The sequence below is a fragment of the Cotesia glomerata genome, linkage group LG10 (genome assembly GCF_020080835.1).
Source record: "Cotesia glomerata isolate CgM1 linkage group LG10, MPM_Cglom_v2.3, whole genome shotgun sequence".
In the NCBI taxonomy this organism is placed as follows: domain Eukaryota; kingdom Metazoa; phylum Arthropoda; class Insecta; order Hymenoptera; family Braconidae; genus Cotesia; species Cotesia glomerata.
In genome coordinates this window covers 15,351,871-15,377,982 of record NC_058167.1, presented here as the reverse complement: position 1 = coordinate 15,377,982, position 26,112 = coordinate 15,351,871, and the positions used below count along the sequence as shown (strand labels likewise).

At 30.7% G+C, this 26,112-nt stretch overlaps 1 protein-coding gene across 1 annotated transcript in view; it reads left to right on the top strand.

Annotated features, from left to right (window-relative positions):
• LOC123272680 overlaps positions 1–26,112 on the top strand; it is a 46,627-nt gene that overhangs the window by 10,480 nt on the left and 10,035 nt on the right. The window contains exons 2-3 of the mRNA XM_044739621.1: positions 27–910; positions 22,570–22,688. Of these exons, the coding sequence (XP_044595556.1) occupies positions 719–910; positions 22,570–22,688 (311 nt within the window). The 5' untranslated portion in view covers positions 27–718. The remainder of the gene's footprint in view (positions 1–26; positions 911–22,569; positions 22,689–26,112) is intronic.

The window sequence follows — 26,112 nt, the reverse complement described above, 5'->3', positions numbered from 1 at the left end:
AAATTTGTTTTTTATTTATTTTTCAGACTGCCATCAGAGAATAGAGACTAGACTCACGACTACTCCGGCCAGAGATAAAATGACTGGATTCATCTAGGTTAATACAATAAAAATTTATATCAGCCAAATAATATGCCAAAGATAAGTTAGCTGCCAAATTAAATACTAAATAAAAAGGATCATAAAAGTTTAAACTATTGTAAAATAATACGCTGTTTTTATTGAGTAAACAAAATAATAAAAAAAGTACCCGAAAAGACATTGTAATAAAAACAAGAATAAAAATATAAAAACGAAGTAAAGTAAAGAAAAGTAAAGAGGATAAAGTGAATAGAAGAGATCGAAGTGTGATCCTATAAATATTCAAGTCAAGTCGAGGAATCTCGAAAAGAGAATAGGAGCCGAATATATATTGTCCTACGATATCGAATTCCTCTTTAACACGAGTGACGAGGAAAGAGAAAGAGAAAAGGACAGAGGAAGATATGGAGGAGGTGGAATCCATGTCGTATAAGTGATTGGGAAGAGTTTTTTTTTCATTCATCACTCGATAGCGGAGCTAACAGAGAAAGAGCTATTAAGTATTAGAGGAAAAGTTAATAAAGAAGAGGAGAGACTGATAGACAGAAAGACAGATAGGCAGCTGTCTAGTAGATAAGAGGACAAATCCGGTCTCAGAGCCGGAAGTATTTAGTGCACTTAGAAAACAGGGCGCGTAATGGTGTCAGGGTGGTGCCCATGTGTGCCTCTCGGGCGTCGGGAGTCATCACGCTCGCATCCGACGAATTCTGGCGGCCCTTACACCGTCAGTGCCGCCACAGATCACGCTGAGATGGTCCAGATGTTTTATTATGAAAATCGCGGCAAGTGTTGCAGGAAATTACTCAGATACAACGGATACCCTAATAAGGTAAATATTTTATACATCTTGCGGAGTTTTATGGCACATTATGCGAAGAGTGCTCTAAAAAGACTTGAAGTTTTTTATATTATGATGGGATTTTGTGGGTTCATGAAAACTAAGTGATTAAATTATGATTTTTATTGAGGGTATAAATAAAAATTTTAGGTATTTATTAAATTGCACATTTTAGGAGATTGCTTTACTTTTACGGAATGAAATATATGGGGTGAGATCATTCTAAATTATTTTTGTTCAGGATGTATGACACATTATTTGCCCAAAAATTGCTTATTACTTCTTCTTACATTTATTTATTCATATTTCTTCTTGATTAAGTCAAGTCTTCAGCTGAGTTTCAAACGTTGTGTTATAAATTAATTTTTGATAAAGACATTTTAACTAGAGAGTCGATAATAATAATAATTATTTATTTACTTACATGATTAAAATGTTATTCAAATTACTTAATCACTATGTAATACTATTAAATTTCTACGGCCCTTGAGGAACGTCAGTTCTAGTGCCGAATGTCTCCAATAAATAAATAAAAAAAATTAAGTAAATTTTTGAAATTATAATTTTAATTAATTCTTATTTAATGCGCACGTAATATCGAATAAAAAAATACGTCATGAAAATATTCAAACAGATAAAATAAAATATAAAAAATGATAAAAGGAAGAACCCGGTAGTTCTTATTACTTTCCAGCCAATAACTCACCGAATTTTATACGAAATTGGATGCACCGGGAAAGCATGTATATATTTAATACATTCATATAGATATATTCAAGAGGAAAAGAAAATAGTGGTACAGGAAAGAAGATACGAGGATAAAAGAAATGGCGTGATGGAGCAAATCGAGATGCCTCAGTGAAGATTTTCAGTAGGAGGACTGAATTCTTTGAACTTCTTTGGCGGAATGTCAAATGCAAAACCACTGTTAGAAATTTAAATGACTGGTTGATGGATAAAGTAAAGAATATAAATAAGAATACTCTAGTACTTTTTTAATAGCTACAATGCTCAATAATAAAGACGACTTACTTTTTTTTTTTATTTTTTATTGAAACATCAAGCACAATATCATAATAAAAAAATCAATATTTATATTTATACATTTTTGCCTTCCTTTGAATACTCTTATAGCCTATTATATACGCCTACTTTAACATAAAAGTGACCTACATTATCATAACTAGCATTTATGATATAAATAATAAAATATATAGATTATATAAGTAGAAAAATTTTGATAGATTTAAATTCAGTGATATTGATTAATTTTTATTATAACTTATTGCATCACTAATACACATATAGAGGTATTTTACTAATCGAAAACTTTCTAGACGGCTATAAATGGAAAAAAGTATATGCCATTGAAAAACAGTGGGCATAAAAAGTTTTCTTTTGCTGATAAGTTTTCAATAAATTAATAACATGCGGGAATTTTTAATAAGGAATACATTTATTAAAACTTATGAATGAAAAGCTTTGAAGTACTAAGTTTTTATTTAATCTTCTATATAATTGAATAAGTAATCAATATTTTTTCTCCAACGTATTTATATAATTAAACGGATAACATGTCACTAATAACATATAAGTATGATTGAAATTTTCCAATCAAGTTATACCTTCTTTAGCTTGAAGAAACTACTGTCCTACTTTGGCGGATGATATTACAGAATAACCGGAAGAAATGAAGTCAATGGTAAAATGGGTGTCTAAGTAGACTTTTCGTTTACTTTCTTAAAATGTTCGACTAATTTAAATAATTTAAATGCTCACTCTCCGTGGATCTGTTACCTCAGCTAATTCAACAAGAGACGGAACACGTCTCAAGAGTCTCGTCAGTGAGACGTTGAAATAATGAGAAATGAAAAGAGAAAGATAAAGATGAAAACTGTGAGTATAAATGTATACTTACACTCGTCAGTACTAACGAGATGTCGTAGATGCCGTGTAGTAATACTACGCAAGAGAAGTTAGTGTTTAACGGCTATGAGTTAGAGTGGATAGGAAGGAGTGCATCTAAAATTTTGGCCAATGGCATCGCGCCAGATGACGTTCCTCTTGGACATTTAGAGCTCCTGTTGATGAGCACAAACCGTTTATAGTTTAAATTTCTATGTAGTTATTAGAACACCCATGCCTAAACTTTTTTACTCCAAAGTCATTTCCGCAAATTGGAATTTTCCCGCCACTATAAAAGCTTCATTTTATTTATCCTTTTTTTTTTTCTTCATTTTATTTATAATTTTTTTTTCTTCAGCTTTATACCCTGTACTCTTTTTCAATACACTTACTATCCACTCTGTCTACTCTTTACTCGGCTTTCTCGCCGGGTTCTCTTTTGCACGCTACACCTCTTTGGGTCGAGGACACTTATTAAAAAGTTTACTGAATATCACCGAGTCTTGAGTTGGAAATTTTCACACTTTATGTTACGTTATTGTATATTCTAGATTTGGTATAGTAAATATTCATACGGATATATATTTTGTACTTAAGAATGTTTACGATTTTTCAATTTCTAGAACATTTTTTGTATTAAGAAAACTGTATCTCGACTTTTTTCATCAAAATGTTTAATAATGGTGATTTTTTTTAAATAAGTTATATTTTTTAAACAATCTTGTAGCAAAAAAAAACTTTTTTTCGTGCATGAACAGACCTGATCACTTTTAGTAATTAATCCGCAGCAACAGTTAAACAAAAACCCATTTGATTTTTGCAAGTTAGAACTTTTTTTGTGGATTTATATTTTTATCAAAAAGCTTTTTTAAATCCGTGAACTGACGCAAAGCAAACGCCATGAAAAACACTGGAAAAACGTTCCCTAACTAATAAATTTTTCACGGCAATTAAAAAAAAAGGCTCGTATACACACAGTAGCCGTACGAATTATTGACAATTCTTATCAATTTGTAAAAATCTAAATCCCGGAGTTCGGCAAAGCGAAAGCAAAAGCAAAAACAAAAATACCTTCTAAAAGCTTTTTTAGATCGATGCTTATTTTATCTGTTAAATAATTCTTTCAATAACCATTATTATTTAGCCAGACCATACGCTATTCGCGAACGATTCTACCGGCTTCAATCTCTCTAGTCTCCATTCGGATATAAACCACTCAATTTTTAACATTTATTTTTATTTTTTGTTCCCAATAAAAGAGATAGGGACGTGGGAAATAACACCAGAGAAATACGAAGATAGAAAAAGAGAGAAAGATAGAGAAGAGTAACACGAAGTGATCCTGAAATCCCATTTCGGGGCAGCGGAACCGAACGAGAATCGCGTTGGTATCCGGAGTGGAACGGAATCTCCGTAACTCAATTCATTTTCCAGCTGGTACGAGTGACATTCTAGTCGTTCAGTAGCAATGTTATATACGTACATATACATATATATATATATATATATATATATAAGCTAGTACAGCAAGTAAAGGGGGGGGACAATGAGAAGGAAGAACGGATGAAAATCGTGAGTGTAACGATATCGGTGTCTATTTTTAAACTCTCATCTCTATGTACTCTTCTCCGCTCTTTATACATCTCTCTGTATACTCTGTACTATCCTAGCCTCAGCATATACTGCAACGTTTGCATCCGCGCGGATTTGATGGACTTTGCAAACTAAACGTCCAGTTTGTGGATTGTATGCGACAGTATACTAACTCGACCGAAACGAAAGCACTTGTGTTCATTAAACGATAATTATTAATTATTCATGGTTGTAAAATTTGTTATTATACGCATGTTGCCTGCATTACGCTGAAAAGATTGATGGGCATGAAGATAATCTCCGAAAATGTCCAGTTATTACAGTTAACGCCACGTAATTTAATCAAACATTATATGTCTCTTTAGTATTAAAAAAAAAAATGCTGAAAAAATCGTTAACTACAGACTGTAAACGCTTTTGTTCATTTTTTGTATAAGTATTTAATTTTTATGTGAAAAAAGCGATAAAAAAAGATTTCCAATTTTTTTTTTTTGACATAAAATAAGATTTTCCATATTAATTAACGTATTCATTTCTAACAAAATAATTTCGTGGGTGGTGTCTCGTCATTTTTAAATGTATAAATCTAATGGATAAGCTCTCCAAAAATGACAAAACCGACCGACTGACTTTTAGGACAATAGAATTTTGTTCAAACGCAATTTTATATGGCACAGAATCGAGGTACCGTCGATAAACTCGGAGTTGAAAGAAGAACTAGTATAGAAGGTAAAGAGCAGTTTCCGTTACCTTTTTTTATTAAATCCACATGAAAGTAGACTGAGCTTTAAAAGCTCTTTTATAGACTATCGTATCTTACGCTTGCTTGATTTCATTGTTTAATGATCTGATCATTTTTTGTTTTTAATTAACTACGGGGTTTACTATTCGATACTTTATCTTTCTGTTATTATTGAAAACTTTCAATAGGTTGTTCATAACTCGGAATAAATTTTTTGTTCAGTTTGAAATTGAGCATACGGTATTTTTTGAAGAGCTATAAAAGTTAAAATATTTATTTCAAAGTTATTATTATTATCGATAATTCAATAAATATTGCGTTGATGTTATTTGGATAAGTATAGAAGAGATTAAAAACGTTCGGATGTGATGGAATATTTTTTTAGTAATGATAAAGAGAAAATAATGTTTTTTTTTTTTTTTTTTTTTTTTTCTTTCAATTAGTTACTCAATTCTATGCAAAAACAAAAAATAAGTTGAATTGGAATTGGTGCTCGCAGTCCGAGGGTGCTGTACTAATCGATAAATTTGATTATTGCATCTTTCAAGCGAAGCGCTGGATACGTTTTTTTTCGACTATTTTTATTTAACAATCAAATTTTTTTTTTTGTTTTTACAAGTTATTTTTTGTCAGACTCAGGATTAATCTGTCAAAATTCATCTTAGGTAAAAACTTAGGTAAAAACTAAAAGAAAAATTATAAAAAATTTTCACAATATTGTACAAAAAGAGAAGAAAGTAGTGACTCTCAGTCTCATTGTAGTTGGACAATCAATACCATAAGCATGGTAACTAGAGCTATATGATTTTGGTCTTGTGAAGAAGTAGGATCAATACCAACATCACAGTCAAATAGAGAAAACGACGAAAAGTTTAGAAAAATTCAAAGTTATTGATTCACAACATTCATAAAGAAAATATTCTATTGATAATTTGCAAAAAAAGTAATGAAATTTATTACTGTAGCTAACTTTACTTTCCAAAATATTTCTACGTTAAAACAAATGCGTATCAATGAATCAAGAAATTTCTAAAAAGTCCTACCAAAAATTCATCAAGTATTAAATTCCGCCGTTGTTTGTTAGTATTTAATAAAAATTAGTGATTATTAATTATTTATCTAACAAACACGATCTAATTAAGTCCAATAAAAAAAAAAATTTGAAATTAATTGCACTAATTGAAACGACACATCATTAGCCTGAAAAGGATTACATCAAATATTAAATCCTCCGGTATTAATTTTCCGGTCTCAGGTACTTAAAACCCTAATTTAAATTTTTCCCGACGAATTTGAAAAGCTCAAGGTGATTAATGACTAAAGCTGACGATTCGACCCGAGAACACGTGTTCTTGTGTGTCGCAATGTGACGAGGATGCTTTTCGTCTCTGGAGGCTTTATGTCGTCGACTTTGTACTGACATTATGTTACACACACGATAGTCCGTGATTAATTGTCAACAATAGTGCGTGTGTGTGTATCTTGTGCGATCCTCTTCTGAAACGATCTCTAGTGTAAAGTTAACCAGTAGTTTAGTGATTCATTGGAAATGGTATACGGGTGAATTTTGATGTCATGTGTTATGTGCCAGGATTTTGCGTTTATTTTATAGGCATCCAGTTTCATTGTTATTAACGATCTGTAAGCGAGGGTCGACTACTGTGTGAGACAGCTACAACTACTGTTGGAGCAAGTGCTTTAGCCCAAGCTATGTTATGTAAACTACACAAATATATATATTTAGGGTCTAGATGTGTGCGTGTATCAAATTTTAGGGGGAAAGTCTGCGAGTCACGCAACCCCCACCAGTAGTTCTCTCGTTTATTGCTGACACTTGACAAATTCTAGCTGACACGTCATTTTAAATTGACATGATGTCGTTTCGATAATATAGATCATTTATGGTCTTTTTCTTTTTAATGCCTAACATTTATGATCAATCTTTTTAATAAAATTTTATTACGAAACGAGATTCTCCTTTCAATAATTTTTTTTTTCATTTGTGTACACTTCATGACGTGAATCATTTCATGTTTCAAAAAAACATTTATTTTTTATCAATTATCGACGACAAATTTTTATTTTTTCGATTTCAGTTTCGAAATCAGCAATAGAACTTATTTTAAAATAAAAATTTAATCCGCGTTGTGAGGCGCACATTTTTGAATTTTTCAAACTTTGTCTATGTGAGCTTGCAATTCAGTATTATTATTATTATTAGACACACTGGCTTGGTATTCAAGAATAGTACAATCTTAAGATGGTAAAAAAATCTAGTTATTATCGAAAAGTTTAAACTGAAAGTTTTAAAAAATTCGTTATCTGTGAAGTAGTTTGAAATTTTAGTTGTAATTCCGATAAAAAGTTTCATCTATATATATTTAACTTTTCAAATTAAAACTTTCTGACAATAAAAGACAGCTCTAAACTTATGTATTTATTAGCAAAAGTATTACAAGGTAAGAAAGAATCGAACAGTCTCATTGAAATAATTGTTTTGTAATGTTTTATACATGCAGCACTAATATTTTTACACAAGTAATTATTTGTGACTATGAAGAAATATATTTCGGATCTAGTTTTCTTCAGAATTATTTTAAATTGTAATAAATTTTTCACAAAAATAAATTTGGTAATAACAAATAAAAAATTGACGGAATTCATTTTCAAGTCTTCGAACATTCCAACTATTTAATGACCTTTTGTTAATTAAATTTGGTCGAATCATTTTTTTTTTTTTTTCTAAAAGAACCACAAAAGTATTCCAACTCAATAAAAAAATAAGTAACTTTTTTCCAACTATTCAAATGTAAAACATTTTTAAAAAGTTTAAAGTCCTATGACGACGTCAAACTGTCATGGATCCTTTTTTGTATCTCGCTCTTTACTTGTCGTACGCTGATAAACGTTCTGAAAAGAACGCCTAGAGCATCTTCCTTTTTTTCCATCCAACTACCACTATTACTACTTCTTTTCCTTTAACTTCTCCTTTATTTACTTCTCTCAAAACTTTTTCCTATCCCTCTGTTTCAAACACTTATCTAATTTCTATAGTAGAAAGACCAACGAGTCTACAAAGGACCCAATAACTATATAATATAATATCCCCTGGGTTATGTCCTTATGTTAATAACTAAAAACTTTTAGCTACTTTTAAATAAGAGGCATTGCGATTTCTTCATTTTCAGTCAATCTTCATTTTAACTTTAAATTGAATTATAATTTAATTTTTCCTAATGAATTTATTGTTTTTTAGTTGAAAAAAAAAAAAAATTCTGCTGTAACTATAATTTTCTTAACTTTCCATTAATTTAATAAAACTTGTGATAGAGCTAAAAATTTAGTTATAAAAAATTTCAATAGAGTAGTAATAAAATTTTAACAAACTTCAAGTGCAAAATAATTAATATCTCTAATGGTTAGTTTCCGTAATGAAACAGTCATGAAATCGCTTAAAATGTTCTTTTTTTTTTTTCTGAAGTAAGAATTTAAGGTCTTTTTAAATATTTAACAGATTATTATGAAGCGGTGCAGTAATGAGATAAAATTCTCACTTACGATCAGTTTTATCAAGTTAAAAATTTTTGTCATGAAAAAAAAAAATTAATAATACACTATTATGAAAACTTAAATTTTTATATTCTTTTATAAGCATTTTATGATGCTTTTAAAATCGAAATTTCATTGGTTGCAGTAAAGTATTATAATTTTATAGTTCGCGTAAAATAAGTTTCAACTTTGCAGATTGTTATTAATTACTAAAAATATTTTCATACGTAAAAAATCATTATCTTAAACAGGTTAACTAAAAAGAAATTATAAAAAAAATTGAATCGATCAATGAATAAAAAAACTGATCTGTTAAATTACGTTTGATTAAAAATAAAATTTTTTAATTTTTACGTGAGTTTGAATGCCTTAAAACCTGTACAAGCAAAACTACGAGATAGTAGGGTTGCACAGCAGACAGACTAAACACGAAGTAGTGTAGTTTGCGAATGGAAGAGAAACGAGGAACTGAAATGTAAACTGAGACCTTGGGAAATGTGAGAAACAACAGCAGAGGAAGTTAAAGAGGCCAACAAATCGTTACGATAGCTTGTGTATAAAAGAAAGAAAGAAAAAAGGAAAAGGGAGGAGAGAAAATGAGAAAAAGTACCAGAGAGACAAAGGAGCGAACGAAAAAATATGTACGGGGTGAATAGAAGAGCGAATTTAGTGGGAGATAGAATCCAGAAGCTGTGTGCTGTATAACCTCGAGAAAAGACCTGGGGGTGGATTCTGTTCTGGGTAGCTCCCCTGCCCTGTGCCACGTCGTCATAGCAACTAACCCTGAATACCCTACAGTTGAGTCCCCGCACCATTCGAGGCTTTGCTTTTCGATTATAGTAATAATGTATCCTTTCGTTGATGTAGGTCGTTGAATGTGTGCATCTACCATTAAACCAACTCAAGTACTGAAAATTTTCAGCCCTACTCATTTCTTCTTTCAGTCTTGTTTTATGAGTTGACCAACAAGCTGGATGAAGAGAAACTGACGATAAAATTATGGCTTTTATGCTTTCGTCGTTTTTTAATATCGAGTATTAATAGGGACGTGGGGTAGCATAAATATTTTTTTTTGCCGAAATTTTATGTAGATGCAGTAGTTAATATTAAAATCTTGATGTAATTTTTTAAGATATTATTGTTCAACAAATTATTGACTAACAAAAGCCATTTGTTAGTCCTTAACAAATATTTCTTAGTATTTAAAAAGATTTATTAATATTTCATAAATCAATGTCAGATTTATTAAATACAAACAAATCATTTTAAATACTAAGAAATATTTGTTTAACACTAAAAAGTGGTCTCTAATAAATTATTTGTTAGCTATTAATAAATATTATTTAATACAAATAAATCCTTCTGTCAGTGTAATAATTTTTCAACAAAAATTTTGAATAAATAACTAATAGAAGCATTTGAAACTCTAAAAATACAAAGTAATTGAAAATTTGATGAAAACAACAGTATAGAATGCTAATGGTGACTAGAAATAATCAAAAACTCAAGATCAAAGATTGAAAAGAGAACAAGGGTGGAATATGCTGTAGTCGTAATTTCCAGCAAACCAAAGGGTTTCGATTTCAAAAGCTGACCTGTCTCGCCTCTGAATCGTGTGTAAAAAGTAAAACGAACGATATCCTTCAACTTTAAACTTTATTTCTTTTCTCTATTTTTTATCCTGAACACCCACACCAAAGCCTTGACGTGTGTGCGGTCACTGACGTCGCGAAAAATACGAGCTCTCACTTCTAACCCCCGTTAAAGTACAAAGAAAAAGTGACTTTCCGTTTTTCCGATAGTGCTGGCTGTGCAGAGCATTCCAAAGCGTCTTATCTACCATATTGCTTGGCTGTCTTTCTTACCAAAAGATTATTTTCTCAGAGACACCCGGAAAAGTTTAAATGAATTACTTTTTCTTTTATATTTTTATTTTTACTTCTCTTCATTACTCTCTATCTCTTTTTCTACTTCATCATTTCTTTATTTGGTCAATAAATTTATTTAATTGACTAAATTTTAAATATTGTTCCCTATTTAATTGTGTTTATACAGTGATAAGCAAAGCGAACATTAAACCAAAAGTCTTTTCACATTTTCTCAAGCACTTTTTTATTTTTCAGTATAAAAGAGTACTTAGTAAAGTGGCTTCAAGGGGCTGGACGGGGGGAGGGGGTGGGTAGAAAAAAAGAGAAAAGTGAGTGGTAGAGAGTTGACTCATGCAAAAATTCTTTTTTAGAAATTAGCAAACTTTTTACGATAGTATAAGTACGTTTATTTACTTATTATATGAAAAGTGGCAAAAAAAAAAGTCCAAAAAAAACATGTTTATCGATCGTTTTTGAATTGCTCTCGTCAAAATAGTAAAATGGTTCTTCACATTCTTTCACGCCTCGTAAATTTTTTTCCGCTTGGTGAAATAACCCTTCTGGTCATTTAACTGTAAACGAAAAATTCCACAAATTTAATACAAAAAAAGGAGATTTTATTTTTGGACTACGCATAGGAAATGATAAAATAACATTTTGTGTAAAACTACAATGCAAATATAAGAGCTGAGAGGGAATTCCCGTTGTCAATGGATCACAAAAAAAAAAAAAAAAAAAAAAAAAAAAAAAAATGGTGAAACAATAATGTTTATTGGTGTTTCTAATCGGTGCTTGTTTTTAACGATCTTCTTTATTTAAACCCTTTCGTCGTGGCTTTTTCCTATCATTGTTTTCTTATTTTCTGTCTTACAATTAAGCTCTGAATTTAATCCTACTTCAGTACAATATATAAAGAAGCTTTTCGTCTTCGTTTGTTATCACTTTTTTTTTTCGACCACATCTTTTTTCAAGCATCATTATTTCAACGTTTTAACATCCAATTTACAAACGTTCGTTCTTTTCTGTAGGAAGCAGTATTTTTTAATTTGTCATTAGCTCGTTGTTTTTTTTTTTTAATTTCTCATTATCTCTTTCAAATAAAAATAAAACAATAACCCCAGATATTGAGATGACGTTAATTTGAAATCTCATTGTTTCGATGTAATTGAATATTTTCTGCTGAAATGTATGGTCTAGCTCAATATTATGATGAGGCTTTGTACAGGGATTGATGGTTTATTGATCTATGTAACAGTACTAATGGATTGATTATTAACTCAATTAATCTCCAATCTCGGTGGTCTACTATTGCAACAACATCCACAAAATTTAAAATACTGAATTTTTTATTGTAATTGGTTTACTGTTACATTTTAAATCGATACAATTAATAATGTTTTTTAATTGAAAAATGTTTGTTCCTTTCTTGACTAGATCTGAAATTTTTTTTTATAAAGTATTTTTGAATTTTCAGTAACAAAATAAAAAACTTTCATTGTTGCACTAAAACGTAAAGCTGTTACTGTATTAATACTAACCCTCTGGCAACTAAGAAAGTTTTCTTGTAGCTGCAAAACACAGAAACTTATTATGCACTAGACATAATCTTGGAGGAACCACATGGTTTTAAACTGAGTGTAAAATTGTTGTCACGTTCATATACCTTCAAAATACTGTTAAATATTTTCATTTGTTTGCAATATATTTCCGTCTCCAATAAAAGCTTTTTTAAATTCATCAAAATTTAATTACAAATGATAATTATCAGTGCTGAACTTGCAGTATAAAGTGTTGATGAACACATAATTAAAATATTTAATAAATTTATTTGTAAATTAAATTCTAGTTTGTGATAGATAGATAAATTGATGTAGTAATTAAGATTAAAATTTAATAACTGTAATAGGTAGTTTAATAAATGGTTAAAACCATTAAAGCGATGTTAAATTCAGTGAAATCGAGGTTGTGCGTGACTATCGTTTAATTGCAGGTACATGTCCTTCAACGCGGATAACTAACGATCGTTTAAATAAAATCACATCTAGAATACCTTCATTTGTCTCTGAGGCTTTCAGTTGGTTCAATTGACGTATTAAAAAAATAATGATAGTAAAAAAAAAATATTTATTAATTATAGTTGTCAGCGGTGATGTACTCGATAATAAATCACCAGCGACAGGTTTTATCACTAGAATTAAACTCTGGCTCTTGAAAATCTAGCACACGACACTTGAGAATAATCGTAAGCGTGAAGATGATCTTGTCATGTGTGGAAAACTCTCCAGCAATCAGTTGCCTAATTCACCGGATGTTAATGGATTTTCCTGGCGCGAAAACTAGATCCGGTAATTTCTCTCGCTCGGAACATTGTCAATGGAAATGCGGAAGAGTATTTGTGTCTGTACTAGAGTATAGAGATGGTTAGTCATATCTGTGAGTGCTGCTGGAGATGAGTGAAATGAAACAAGGTATGAATGGGAGGGTGTGCTAGGGCGCAGCTGAAATATTGATTGAAATCAATGCCAAGAAGCTGGGAAAGCAGGTCGTTACTTTAGATGCCAGTGATTGGCGTAGTTAGAGTGAAAAAAAAAAAAACAACTGAGGAAGTAATCAAAGTGTGGGTTTGAGATGGGAAAATCAACTTCTAAAGTAACTATCGGCTTATTAAAATCACTGAGATTAAACTGAGATTCACGTTGATAATTAGACTCCTTGTTTTTTTTTTTTTTTTTCTTTGTATTGGAACGATTTCTGCAGATTTATTGAATTTTTTATAAAGTTTTGTTTTATAACGTTCCATAGTTTGGAACTTATTAACTTTAAGGTATCCTTGTGAAAATTTTGTTTATTTAAGGTCAAAAGAGCTCGGTAAATTTAAATGTGCATGGCTTAAATTAAACATAATTCAATCTAAAATTAATTTAAAAAATTTATAATGAATTTTCACTAATACTATTTTTTATTTCTTAATAATTTTGTATCAAAAATAAAATAATTACCTACCGAACACTAGACAGAAGATTAAATTAAGAAAATCATTTAAATAATAAATTTATAATTTAATTTTAAAGCTCGTTTTTGAACTAAGAGAACTAAATCTCTTTTAAATTTGGGAGGCAATAATTTTCTTAAATCAAGAATTTATTGTCAGTGTAATCATTTCCAATTATCAAGGTATCTTTGAAGTAAAATGGATAGAAGACAATTTTGTTCATAGCAACTATCGAGAAAGTGTTAAAATTTCAACTCTAAGTCTTAAGACACATTAAACGAGTTTTGAAGTTAATCATAAGTAGTTTTCAAGTTAACTTGTTACCTTCCAGAGCCGGCAAAATTTTTTACCATCTTATTTTGAAGTGGAATCTTCATTGCTCGTTAATTCAGCAAAGTCGAGAATTCGCTTTAGGATAATACCGTTATGTAAGTTCTGTAAGGATAAATATACTGTTGTATAGGTCTATGGTCTTCAGAAGCAATAAAGACCTTTAAAAGCAATTTAAAATTAACTATTGCTTGTATACGAAGGAAATATTGAGTAAGTGGAAAAAAATTTTATACCTTATTAGTCAAATCTTTTGCCTGCAAACACTTTAATTTAATAGCGTTTGTAAGACAACATAAATAAAAAATGCTGATTTCAATATTTCTTTTCAAACTAACGAGACTGATTTTAACTTTGATTTGATTTTAAATAAACTCGTTTTTATTTTTTCTGCTCCTGTTCGTTACGTAAAAAAAAAAAAAAAAAAAAATACCGATAAAATTTTTTCGTCTTTTTAAATACATGTAAGATAATTAGGTTAAATCAAAAAGTAAGAGTAATGAGGTTTTGAGTCACTTTTGAAAGTTAATTAAATTTTAAAGAGAAAAAAATGCAAACTTTTTACATCATTAAAAGTTTAATTTGAAGTTACTAACTTTTCAAAAATAATTGAATTCTATTTTAATTTTTACTAACAAGTTTGATGTTTGATTTTAATAAATTAAACGTATTTAAAACAATTAATTGTTGCCGTAGAATTTATTATCTCAGGATATAAATTGTATAATAAGTTAAATTGCATGAAGGTTCATTTCAATTCCAGTGAAAATTTACGAAGTCAAATAAAGACAGGAGAATTATCTGCCGATGCATTTAAAAATAATTGGACAGAAATCTTCCTCATTTTCCTCTACGCTATTGCTTTGTTGAAAAGGAAAAAAATCGAGTAAATAAAATACGAATAATCATATAAACGAGATTCCACCCGCGAAAGATTATGTTACCGAGCTAATTTTGTAATTCCCTATACACGCGAGGGATTAAATTCATACTATCTTTTTCTCCAGCTATTTAATAGGTCAATCTACGTAACATGTGATGCATGCGAATAGAAGCAACTCAATTATATTGCGATGGGAATTTCCTAGAAACTTAATCAGGTAATCAGATTTAGCTTTCGACTTTACTGTAAGCTTATGCGCATACAAAGAAACTTTTTACTAAACTGGTAGTTGCTACTTATAATTTCTCGAGTATTAATCTTTTACATTATAAAATGATCTGAAAAATTTTTTGGAATCTTTATTTCTGATGCAAATAGGATTTTTACAAAAAGGCGTTCCTTAAAAAGATTTTATTATTGCTTAGAAACATATTTTTTGTTAATTACAATTTTATTTTTCTATTTATATGTAATATGAAAGAACCATTTTTTTTAAATTATAATTAATCTTACTTTTCAATATTTAAAAGAAATTTGGTTCAACTTAATTTTTAATTATTCTTTAATAAACAATTTGTTATAAAAAAAAAAATATATTTTAACATTATACTTTTTATACAATAATTATCAAGAAATATGTTTGACATTTTTATGAGAGTAATAATTTCTTTGACAATTAAAGTGCAAAAATACTTGTCTTTGAAAGACATCCTTTTATGCTCTAGAATGAGAAATGTTGAGTTGAAATGATTATCTATGATATTTTTTGGTCCTTTCTAGTGTGAATAGTATATTGTGCTATTATTCTCAGCAGCTTGGTCCTTCAGAACGAACGACCTGGTGCATGTGGCCAGATCACCGGATTAGACGATTAGGTAGCAAATGGCTCGAGAAGAAGTACAGTCTGCCTTATCGTGGACTCAATGGGTGCATCAGTTTACTCGTTGTACTAAAACCTAACAATACAGCTCCACAATAATATAATTTTAATCTGACCTTTTGTTTCTCTATCAACTCATTTCGCAAGATGAATAAAGTTTCATTTAAATAATTGGACAGTTATTTTTATTAACAGATCCACGCACAATATTTCATGGTTAGCTCATCTAAATGCACCAGACTGATACTAAGTCTAGTTTTTTTATGACCCAATAACCACATCTAACAAACGGATTCAGTCATCTCGGTTTACATACTTGCGAATCACGTTAAGTGCGGTATTGAATATCCCGTGTTACTCATCAGCCCTTAGTTATATTGTTACTATTGGTTTACGATAGGCTTCATTCGTTCTGATTGCGTTGAAGTTGAATAACATTTTCCAATGTTACACTTTCAATTAGCAAATATTAACCATATTCGTATTTAATTTATTGCACAAAGAGTATTAAATTATTCAATAGAAATATTTTTCTTTAAGTCCATAGCATCAATAAACTACGATAAAAGTATTTACTGTACAATTGAGCGCCAGTAATTCAGTCGGAATCGAATTTTTTATATTATTCAATAGTTCATCAATTAATGCTCGTTTTAAACAATTTTTAAAATAGTTATCGATTAATTCCAATATTTAATTAGCTTTTAAACCAATAAAATCACGCCAATTCCTTTAAATCGCGTTGAAATTAGTCAATTTTTTTTAAGATATTGCGGTGAAAAACATTTTAAAAACTGTTTTTCTTTATATAACTTCAGAATTTCTAGTCAAATCATTTTGCAAGTTAATAATAACTTTTTTTTGTTAAAAAAATTTGTGTTAAATACTGCAAACTGCATTACAAAAGCTTGATTTATTTGGAGAAATCTCAGTTTAAAATTTTCAAGTTCGAAAAACTTGAAACTTTGTAAAAAATTTATCAAGCTTTTTGAGTTTGAATGTCACAAAAAAAATTAAATAAATGACTCAATAACCCCAAAGTATCATCAACAAAAAATCTATATAGAAAATTCAAATGATCTTAATCTCTTTCGGGAATTAATTAATCAATAATTCGTATCTGATTCGGTGATTTCAATCGATTATAATTTCAATTAAATTTCTAATCCCGACTTTGACTTAGTGGCTTACCGGATTACGTATCTCAATACTGGCGTGATGATTAAAAAAATAGATTGGATCGGAAGATCTTTTATGCCGTAAAGAATGAATATACGATGTAGTAAACGTAGCAGAAGCTTGTTCGAGTGGATGATGCTGGGCCAATGGACCATGGCACCAGATTATAGGATTAACCAACGTACTATGCAACGCACAGGGCAACGGTTCGGTTCGTGAGTAGCTCGCGGGCTATCATTCACTTCGTCTCTGTTCTACTCCTCCCTAAACTCGGTTTTAATGTGTATATATATGTATGTGTACGTGCTTCCCCTTGACACAATGTATATTCGTATCCGAATAGTTGAATCCCCTTTTCCTCCTTCGTACCATAACGATCAATCTCTCAGTGTCTGTTACATATAATTGTACTGGTCTCTATGCAGTCTCTCTATACAGTCTTTGTGGAATTGACGATCCCTTGATAATTTAGGAAACATGTTTCACTTGTCTGCAGTCTCGTTCGAATAACAAAACAAATAAATAAATCGATTCGATAAATATCTTCTGTTTTTTGTAGTTTTAAAGAATATGCGACATTTAATTTACTTTTTTAAAATATAGCAATGGAATTTCTTCAACCCTTCTTTGTAAGAAGTTCGCTGTTCAACTTATCAGAAAGTGATTTTTGGTGGAAAGAAATTTTTATATGGGTCGCTTCCGGCTTTGAAAACTTCCAGATCGAAATTGTCTGGAAAGAAATAAAAATTTAGTGTTACGACAATGTGCGATTATTGGGGGGATAAATATATTTTTATAAGAGAATTATATCCATTATGCATAAAGCTAAGATTTTAAAAACACATAATATAGAAACAATGGCTCCATTATTGCACACTCAACTTTGATTCTAGTCTTGAATAAATTCAGGCTTTGATAAGGAATTTGTGAACGTCAATAGATCCAGCATTATAATACCTATGTTTAATTTTGCCGATATTTTATGTTTTATTGGCAAAACTGAAACATTTTATTTCTTTCACAATATTTTAGTTGTTAAACTTTTGTTAAAATCGACAAAACAATGATTTAAGATGATTTGCATACCATTGTATCGATAATTTGATGAAAATTAATGATTATTTTTGAAGTAATAATTGGAAAATTCTACTAGACTTTGAAAAAATAAATCATGTAATTCTAAGTCATCAATCTTTCCCCTCAAAAAATAGTTTTCCAATGGCCACTTAAGAATCATCCCTCTAATTTTTCTTTATGATTAAGGGTAACATTGTCTATATCGAAGGTACAGCTTGATAGCCCCTAGCTTAGATAATTAATCAAATTAATTATTTTTGAAAGAAGTTATAAATATTCTACGGACAAAAAAGAAGGGAAGAAAAATTCACTGATTTCTGAATTAATGTTATTGATCTCAATAATGGCTAATGATAAATTTTATGGTTTGAAAAGCGTTCGACTTCCAGACAGAAAAGCTCCAAAGAACTTAATTATTTACGTGACAGTTATCCGATAGCGCAAGAGTTGTAAAATTCGTTGTATTCACGTATTCAATCAGGGAAAGCCGGCGTTGAATTCAAATTGCATAGATTTCAGTTGGCGATTATTGTATCTCATCCTTTCTTTGATTCTCTCTCGGCTGGTAGCATCATTATGTGTTACGAGGTAAACCAAATTGTGTAATATTATACACATGAAACAGAAATTGGGAACGAAAACTAGAGGAATGAATCAGATTTTATCGATTGCAATCGATGAAAGAGTATTGAGTATCTGTAGAATTTCTATGCCATAATAACGGTGCAAACACTCCGATTTTTTTCTTTTTTTTTGCATTGATTGGCGTTTTTCATTTTTTTTTTTTTTCTGTTTGTAAAAGTACTTGGGATCATAGGTGTTTTGACTAGATTGACACGATACCTACGAGCATGGTGTAAAGCTAACCAACAAAAAAACTCGGTCAAAAGGTCCGCGGTGGGTGCTTGAATTCTTTGAAATATTTCCTATTTTTTCTACACTGCTATTGTAGATTTATACTCTGCGTATACTTTTAATTTACCTTTTTTTACAAAAGCCAGACGAATGACGAACCAGTTTTTCACGTTGTTACAATATTAGTACAATGGAATATATTTTTTTTCGTGAAAAATATGATATAGTTGTGATAAATACAAACTATGGTATTGTGAGAAAAAATATTTGTCTATTCTAATAATGAAATTTTTTTTTCTTTATCAGTTTTTCATCCCTTTGAATGCCGGATACTCGTTGCCAATAATGCGGGAAAATTCAAGAGAATTTTTTCCACTTTTTCAAAGAAAGCATTCACTCCTTTTTTGTCGCTTTGTTTTTGTTCAAACATTCAAAGCCTCAGAAAGCCGTGAGAATGAGAAAGCTAAAATGTGAGCCTGACCGCATACCACTTCAATGATTTATGTACAAAAGTTGACGTCTCGCGAAGCTTAAGCTTTTTTTGCACCGCCTATTCAACGTGACATGACTCGAATGTAATACTTTGTATATACCACATGCTATGTCGTTTTTCCATTACCCTTGGTTATGGCCCGCAAACAATGCTTTAATGCTTGCATATAAAAGTTGGAAAATAAAAGAGTAATCAAATTAATGAGAACATAAGCAAAAAATAAAAACATTGAAGTAATCTTAAAAAAAGGATTTTAAGAGGATTTTTAAATAGTAATAAAAAATGTAAAAAACTTTTTATTGAGTGTCTGACCTCGTGTATACAATGTCTTCGATATTTTGCTTTGAAATTTTGCAACAAGTATAATAGATACGATAAAAAAGTGAAAAACTCGAGTCACATACTCGAAACCACGTACAACATTTGTCCCGAGTGAGTTGAGAAATAATAAATCAACTATCAAAACTTTGGATCTAAGTTTCAAGTGCTATAAATATCATAATAGGTAATAATAACAGTTCCATTCCCAGTACACCGATGGACTCATTAGTAAGGTTACCTTAATGTTCTGTCTTAAATCTACACCTATTAATGTGATAGGAGCCAAAACTTTGTAGTTAGCTTCATAGTATTAACGCGGCAGTGAGGGAGAGTATATTCATGTCTTGTAATTGTTATTGTAGTTGGAATAACATCAAATATATAATTTTGTGGTCATCAAATATCTCACAAACTTTTTTCTTTCGATTAATAATTTCTTGCAGAATTCTCACAATAGATTTTTATTGGATTAAATAATTTATTATTTTATTACAATAATATTGAGTTCCAATTTTCCCTTAAATGAAAATTTATTTAAAATATCAATTAACACTGGTAAAAATAGCCCCACCGTGAAGTAAAGTGTAGTGTGGATTTAAAACCGCGTATTCTGAGGTAGATTTAACGCCAATAAATCTCACACCGGACACCGCAGGGATTTATACCGGCTATTTTTACAAAGCTTAGAGAGAAATTTTAGTCGGTTTCTTTGCCGAGACTTGAGACACGGCTTGGAAATGATCGACGTTAATACAAGCAACAAATCGTATCACTGAACCGAAAATTAAAGTCGATAAAATTCAAACTTTATCCATTTTTCTCGTGATATTCGTTTGCATAATTATATTCCCATTACACAAATGATAACAATTATCGAGCATCAACAGGCTTTACATTTTATTTCAAACGTGAGAATAATTGCGTTTCAAAATTAATGGTTTCAGACTACAATAACGTTGAAAAGTAATTAATTTTTTTCCCGACAATTTTTGTATGAATAAACATTACTGTCATCAAAGAGTATTTATTACTCACTATTAATTGGAAGATAATTAAATTTTATCATGAGAATTGCAATTGATAGTACAAATTAAACATTTGTTTTCAATGGAATTGCACGCGATTACTTATGAATGTTGTACGCAACCAAATGTAAACGTACATGGGTGCACAAACTGATGTGCATGAATAATTCGAAAATCATAGGCGACAACAGAATTTATACTTGTAATTTTTGTTTAATTTACTAATGGATATTTCAGATCTATTTATAGAATCAATTTGTTTATTACGTATAAAAGAGTTTCGGATATTATCGACAATGACGGTATAGAAAGTCCACAAAGGCTAACATAATTAGCGTGGTCATTTTATCAAATTGTCGAGTACTTTATTTATTTATGATTTTAATTTTAGCGGCTATTTAATCAAATATAGGTATAGGTTTATCTGTAGCAGGGTGTTGCAAAAAAACAAATGCGTAATAACAATAACAATAATTTTGCACTTTTAACGGATGTGTAATTGACGATCTGTAAAATTGAGTATGAATGACAACGAAGACTAGAGTGCAGTACGAGAGGATGTATCCGATGATATCATGAAATAACCACTGGGACGAGTATAGAATAATCGTGAATCCGTAAACTGCAAAGATAAATCTCGTATCGAATTTCACGCGTGTCAGCAAATTCGAAAGGTTGCTATAGGAGAAACGGATTCGATATAGTTGTTTGCTCGCGCTAGGTCGACGAAATTTCATTGCGGTGGATGTAAAAAAATCGGGGCTAAAAAAAATAACTAAATAAACGGGAAAGAAAAGACGAACAGAGAAATGGAGATGGAGATGGCGAGTATCGGTGATTTGAACGATAAAAATCTCGTAAGTAACTCAACTGGAACGTCAATTCGACAAGTTCAGTAAAGATATTTTCATGAAAAATACGAATTTAAAATGTGTACGTTCTTTTCCCTCATTTCGTGCTTTCATACTTACACGTACATGTAGAGATATATATATATATGTGTATACTTTTCTACCAGACTATCGTCAGTCTTCTATCCTTTAACTTTGTTTGCTCTTACCTACGTGGGTTTCCAGCGAATAAAATTAACGAGAATTTTACCCTCACGATAGGTAGTCTAGACTCGAGACTCTAAACTCGTTTGGCAATCGAAATAAATTTTTTTCCATCAAAATTGGAGTTAAAAAAATAATTCTTATTCTTCTTCGATTGCTGTACACCGCTTTATATGCAGTTTATATACACATTTTTCTTAAGTACATACATTTATATATATATAGATATTTAGTTTTCCTCGACAATTTTCAATGAGTGGCTTGTCGTAAATCACGAATCGACTTCTTATACACACACACAGTGGGGTTATTGGGACGCTTACGTATATAAACTTGAGTATGACGCTCACGAAGTTGGGTTGGATGAAAAATAAATAAGAAAAAGGTAAGAAAGATGTAAGACGTCGTGCCAAGTGAAGAAAAAAAATCTAAAACTTGGGAAAAGAGAGGAAAGAAAGGAAAATGATGCAAAAAATTGAAAGCCACGTAGCTGAACTCAAGGGAGTCGAGAGAATTTCAATATTTCTGTAGTTATGGGGTCACATCACCCCAGGGAATGTAGAGAGGTTCAAAAAAAGACGATATACAAGCAACAGAAGTATCTTTATTCTTGACAAATTTTCAGGATTAACTACTTATATTTTTTCAAAATTTTTATATCATCATTATCAATATACTTTTATCAATGTCAATTTAATTTTTAACAAATATAAAAAGTAATTGAATTTTTAATTTAAAAAAATGTTAAATCGGGTCAAAAAATGATTTATGGTATTCTATGTATAGTTTTTTATACATTAAAATTGATAGACAAGTTAATTAAGCATGAGAACATTTGAAAAAACTTTGAATAAATACATTATTAGTGTAGAGTTAAATTTAAATTATAACTTGATGTTCCAGGTTCTCTTATTTCCAGAAGAAGGATGGGCAAGAAGTGCAAGTAGTTCTTATTGGACATTGACACCTTTTTGGTGGAGTCGAAGTCGATGTAAAGTCGTGGAAGTTGCTGGAACAAGAAGGTTAGAAATAATTAATTAATTAGTTAAATAATTAATTTAAAGTTTCACGACAAATTTAATTAGCTGTAGATACGTTACGTAATGAAAGAGTTTTGTTTCAAACTCTAGATAGTATCGGGTTAATTTATTGCTTGTGCAAAAACCTTGAAATGGTTGATGCGTAAAACTTTAACAATGTGAATTTTCGTTTGAGTAAAATCACAACAAACTTTTCAACTGTGATGTCATCTTTTCACACGAATGACTCGAACGCTAAAACTATGAAACTCGGTACACAATTTAGTTCAATAAATATTACATATCTGTATTACGCGATAGTATTATTTGTAAAAAAAAAAAATCTAAAACGACTTAATAACAATCTCAAACAAGCGAAAAGAAAATAAAACGTGAAGAGAATATTTGCAAAGACTTGAAAAGTTCATTTGCTTTATTCTCAGCGGGATTTCTCATTAGACATATACAGATATACGAAGCTAACTATCAAAAGAAAGATAGAGAAACGCGATTAATCCACAGTGGCCAGGAAGAAACAGGTTAATTTCCGTTTTCATTGGTAAGATAACAGCAATTTAGATTGGACTTATAACTCGAAGATTGTGGTAGTATATTACAAGGAAGAGGAAAAAGAGAAAAATCACACGAAACGAGGAAATATATTTCTATTTTATTAGATTTTTTTTCTGTGAATGTTGTGATGGCTAAAATTTGACCCTAAAACCGCATAGATTGATAGGGTCTTTATGCGGTTCGACCAGCTAGCTATTCAAGTATATACGTCCCATGATGATCATGTCCATTCGGACGTGAGCAAGGCTGAATTTAATTCGTAACAATATTCTCTTTACCTACTGCAGATGTGGCCTACATACAACTGTCTACTGCCATCAATATTGAAAGGTTACAAATAGAACGAACACTAAAAATAGTTACTCACTTATCGTTGCAGTATGAAATACATAATATGTGATATTCAATTTATATTGTTAATGATGATCGAGAAGTGATTTCTATTAATGTCTATCATTGGTAATTACGGTTTAAATATGATATTACTTCACACTTCAGCCTTAATTAATAATTATTATAACATTACACTTTCCGAATATACTGCTTTTATTCATTTTTACTTTATATTATTTTCAATAATAATATAATCATTATTTAATCTTATTTTATTACCTGAAATCTCACTAAAATGACCTTCACAACCCTGAAAAAATTATTCTTCATTATTTATAATTATATTTTAATCCTCAATTATTCATAAATCCATTCCAATTATCTCTCATTAATCAATATAACATTTCCAAAGAAATTAGCATTAATCATTAGTTCATTAGAATCGATAATAATACTTTAACGAATGAAACAATTCTCAGAACTATTATACATGAATAATCCAGTGACCTTAATTGAATTTTGATTAAAAACAACATCAATTAAAAGCTAATAAACTTTCATTTAGTATTTGGCTTTCGCTGCTCAGCGGGCCTGTATAAATAATGCATGCGCCGCTACATGCGTCTGTATGTGACTCTATGATTAATTTTAATAATCAATCAGATCAACGGCAGTCAATTATTTTATCAAATTAAAAAAATACGAATTGAAGGCTAGCTCTAAGTAGAGAATGGAGGTATGAAAAAAAAAAAAAGCTTACAAGTAAAGACTGGAATGTTGGAAAATGTGTTCAACGAATGTAGGTCTAAGGTTAAGTTTTATAGCAAGTTAAGGCTTGAGGTCAGAGTCGTACATGCCACCAAGTCGTAAACACGTCTTGTTTCAAATACCTTCGTTTTAAATATATACTCAAATTCACTCAATTCTTATCACATTTTTTATTTTTATTCCATTAAATAATAATAAATAATATTGATTATCAAAAAAAAAAATTAAAAACAGTTGATCCTCTAAGCCATCAGTGGAGCTTCTTGCTATTGGAAATTAATTGAGATTGTTTCAAAAAATTATTAATTTCCAAAGCAGAAAGTTAAAAATGATTGAAAGCTTTGGTCATCGAAATAGGTGATACTAAACCGAAACGATCAGTACTTAGCAGCATTAAAAATATTCATTTTACATTGACATAAAAACTAACGAGTTCACGAGGAAACTTCAACAGAGTTTAAAATCATGAAACTTGGAACATCATTATCATAACCTGAATAGTACTTTTTACAACAATACTAAAAACCGGAAAATTACTGTTGTATTTATTGCAACAGCCGTAATAGTTGTAAACAGAATTCTCATGAACAACAGAGCCGTGTAGCATATAATTGCCGATTCAGAGCATGAATGCCCCCATCAAACGTGCTCCACATATGTATTTATGGCCGAATGTCCCACGATGATAGTACTGAACTTTCAGTTAATTCTAGCATTCGAACAGTGAAGTTCTATTAAATTCTCAGCACGCCAACCCGATTTTAAAAGTGTACTAATGTCGCTATACCTACCTTCAGATCTACATCCAACATCCTTCATTGGTATGCTACTGTTTCTTATGTTATCATTATCAGTAGCATGCTCTCTCATGTGCATACATACCAACTATCAACTACCAACCATCCACCATCCGTTATGAACTACCCAGCATCAACCATCGTTAATATCTGAGCCCTCACTTACATCAACTCTGCACCACACACACAAACACTCAAAGTGAGCTTGGCCTAGGAGCCGGATATCTCTAAGCTATCTAACCAAGTTGCATCGCGTTATTCGGGGGCAAGTAATACCTCTGGCACTTGGTTCTTACCTCTTTATACGTGCATGTACATGATGTGCTGATATTAGTGCACTTGTATACTTGTATATTTCTACTACAAACACTCAGCTCCTTGACTCACTCTACGAACCCCGAGCTACGCTAGATGACTTCTACCACCTCGCGCAACTAGAACTCATCTAACTTACTGGGTATATAGCTTCAGCTCTTCCTTTTCCTTTATATATATAGGGGCATATATATATATATATATATACATCCTCACAGTTACCTACCTCCTTGCTTCAGCATTCTCGCTTCTGTCTCTCGGGTTAGAGAGAGCTCTGCTCTGCCGGGGGTGATAAGGACTCGCAATTTACTGCCACTCAAACTCTTCGTTACATCGCCCATCTTCGTTATTTTCCTTCTCTTTTTTCTTATTTGTTACCCTCATTGTCCGTTACACTTCTTACGCTTCCCCGAGACATTTGTACAAACTGGCTGACCATACGTTGAATAGCACCACTTACAATCTCATACGTGACTGGCAACCGGTTTTCTATAGCGACATTTTGTTTTTTCTCGTTGTTGTTTGAAATAAGCTGGCAATAACAATAAGGTAGCAAAAAAGGACGCAGAAGCAGTTAAAATTTTTAAACAAATAAAATATGAGTAGGTATTGTTTGTTACACTTGCAGAAATCTATTTATA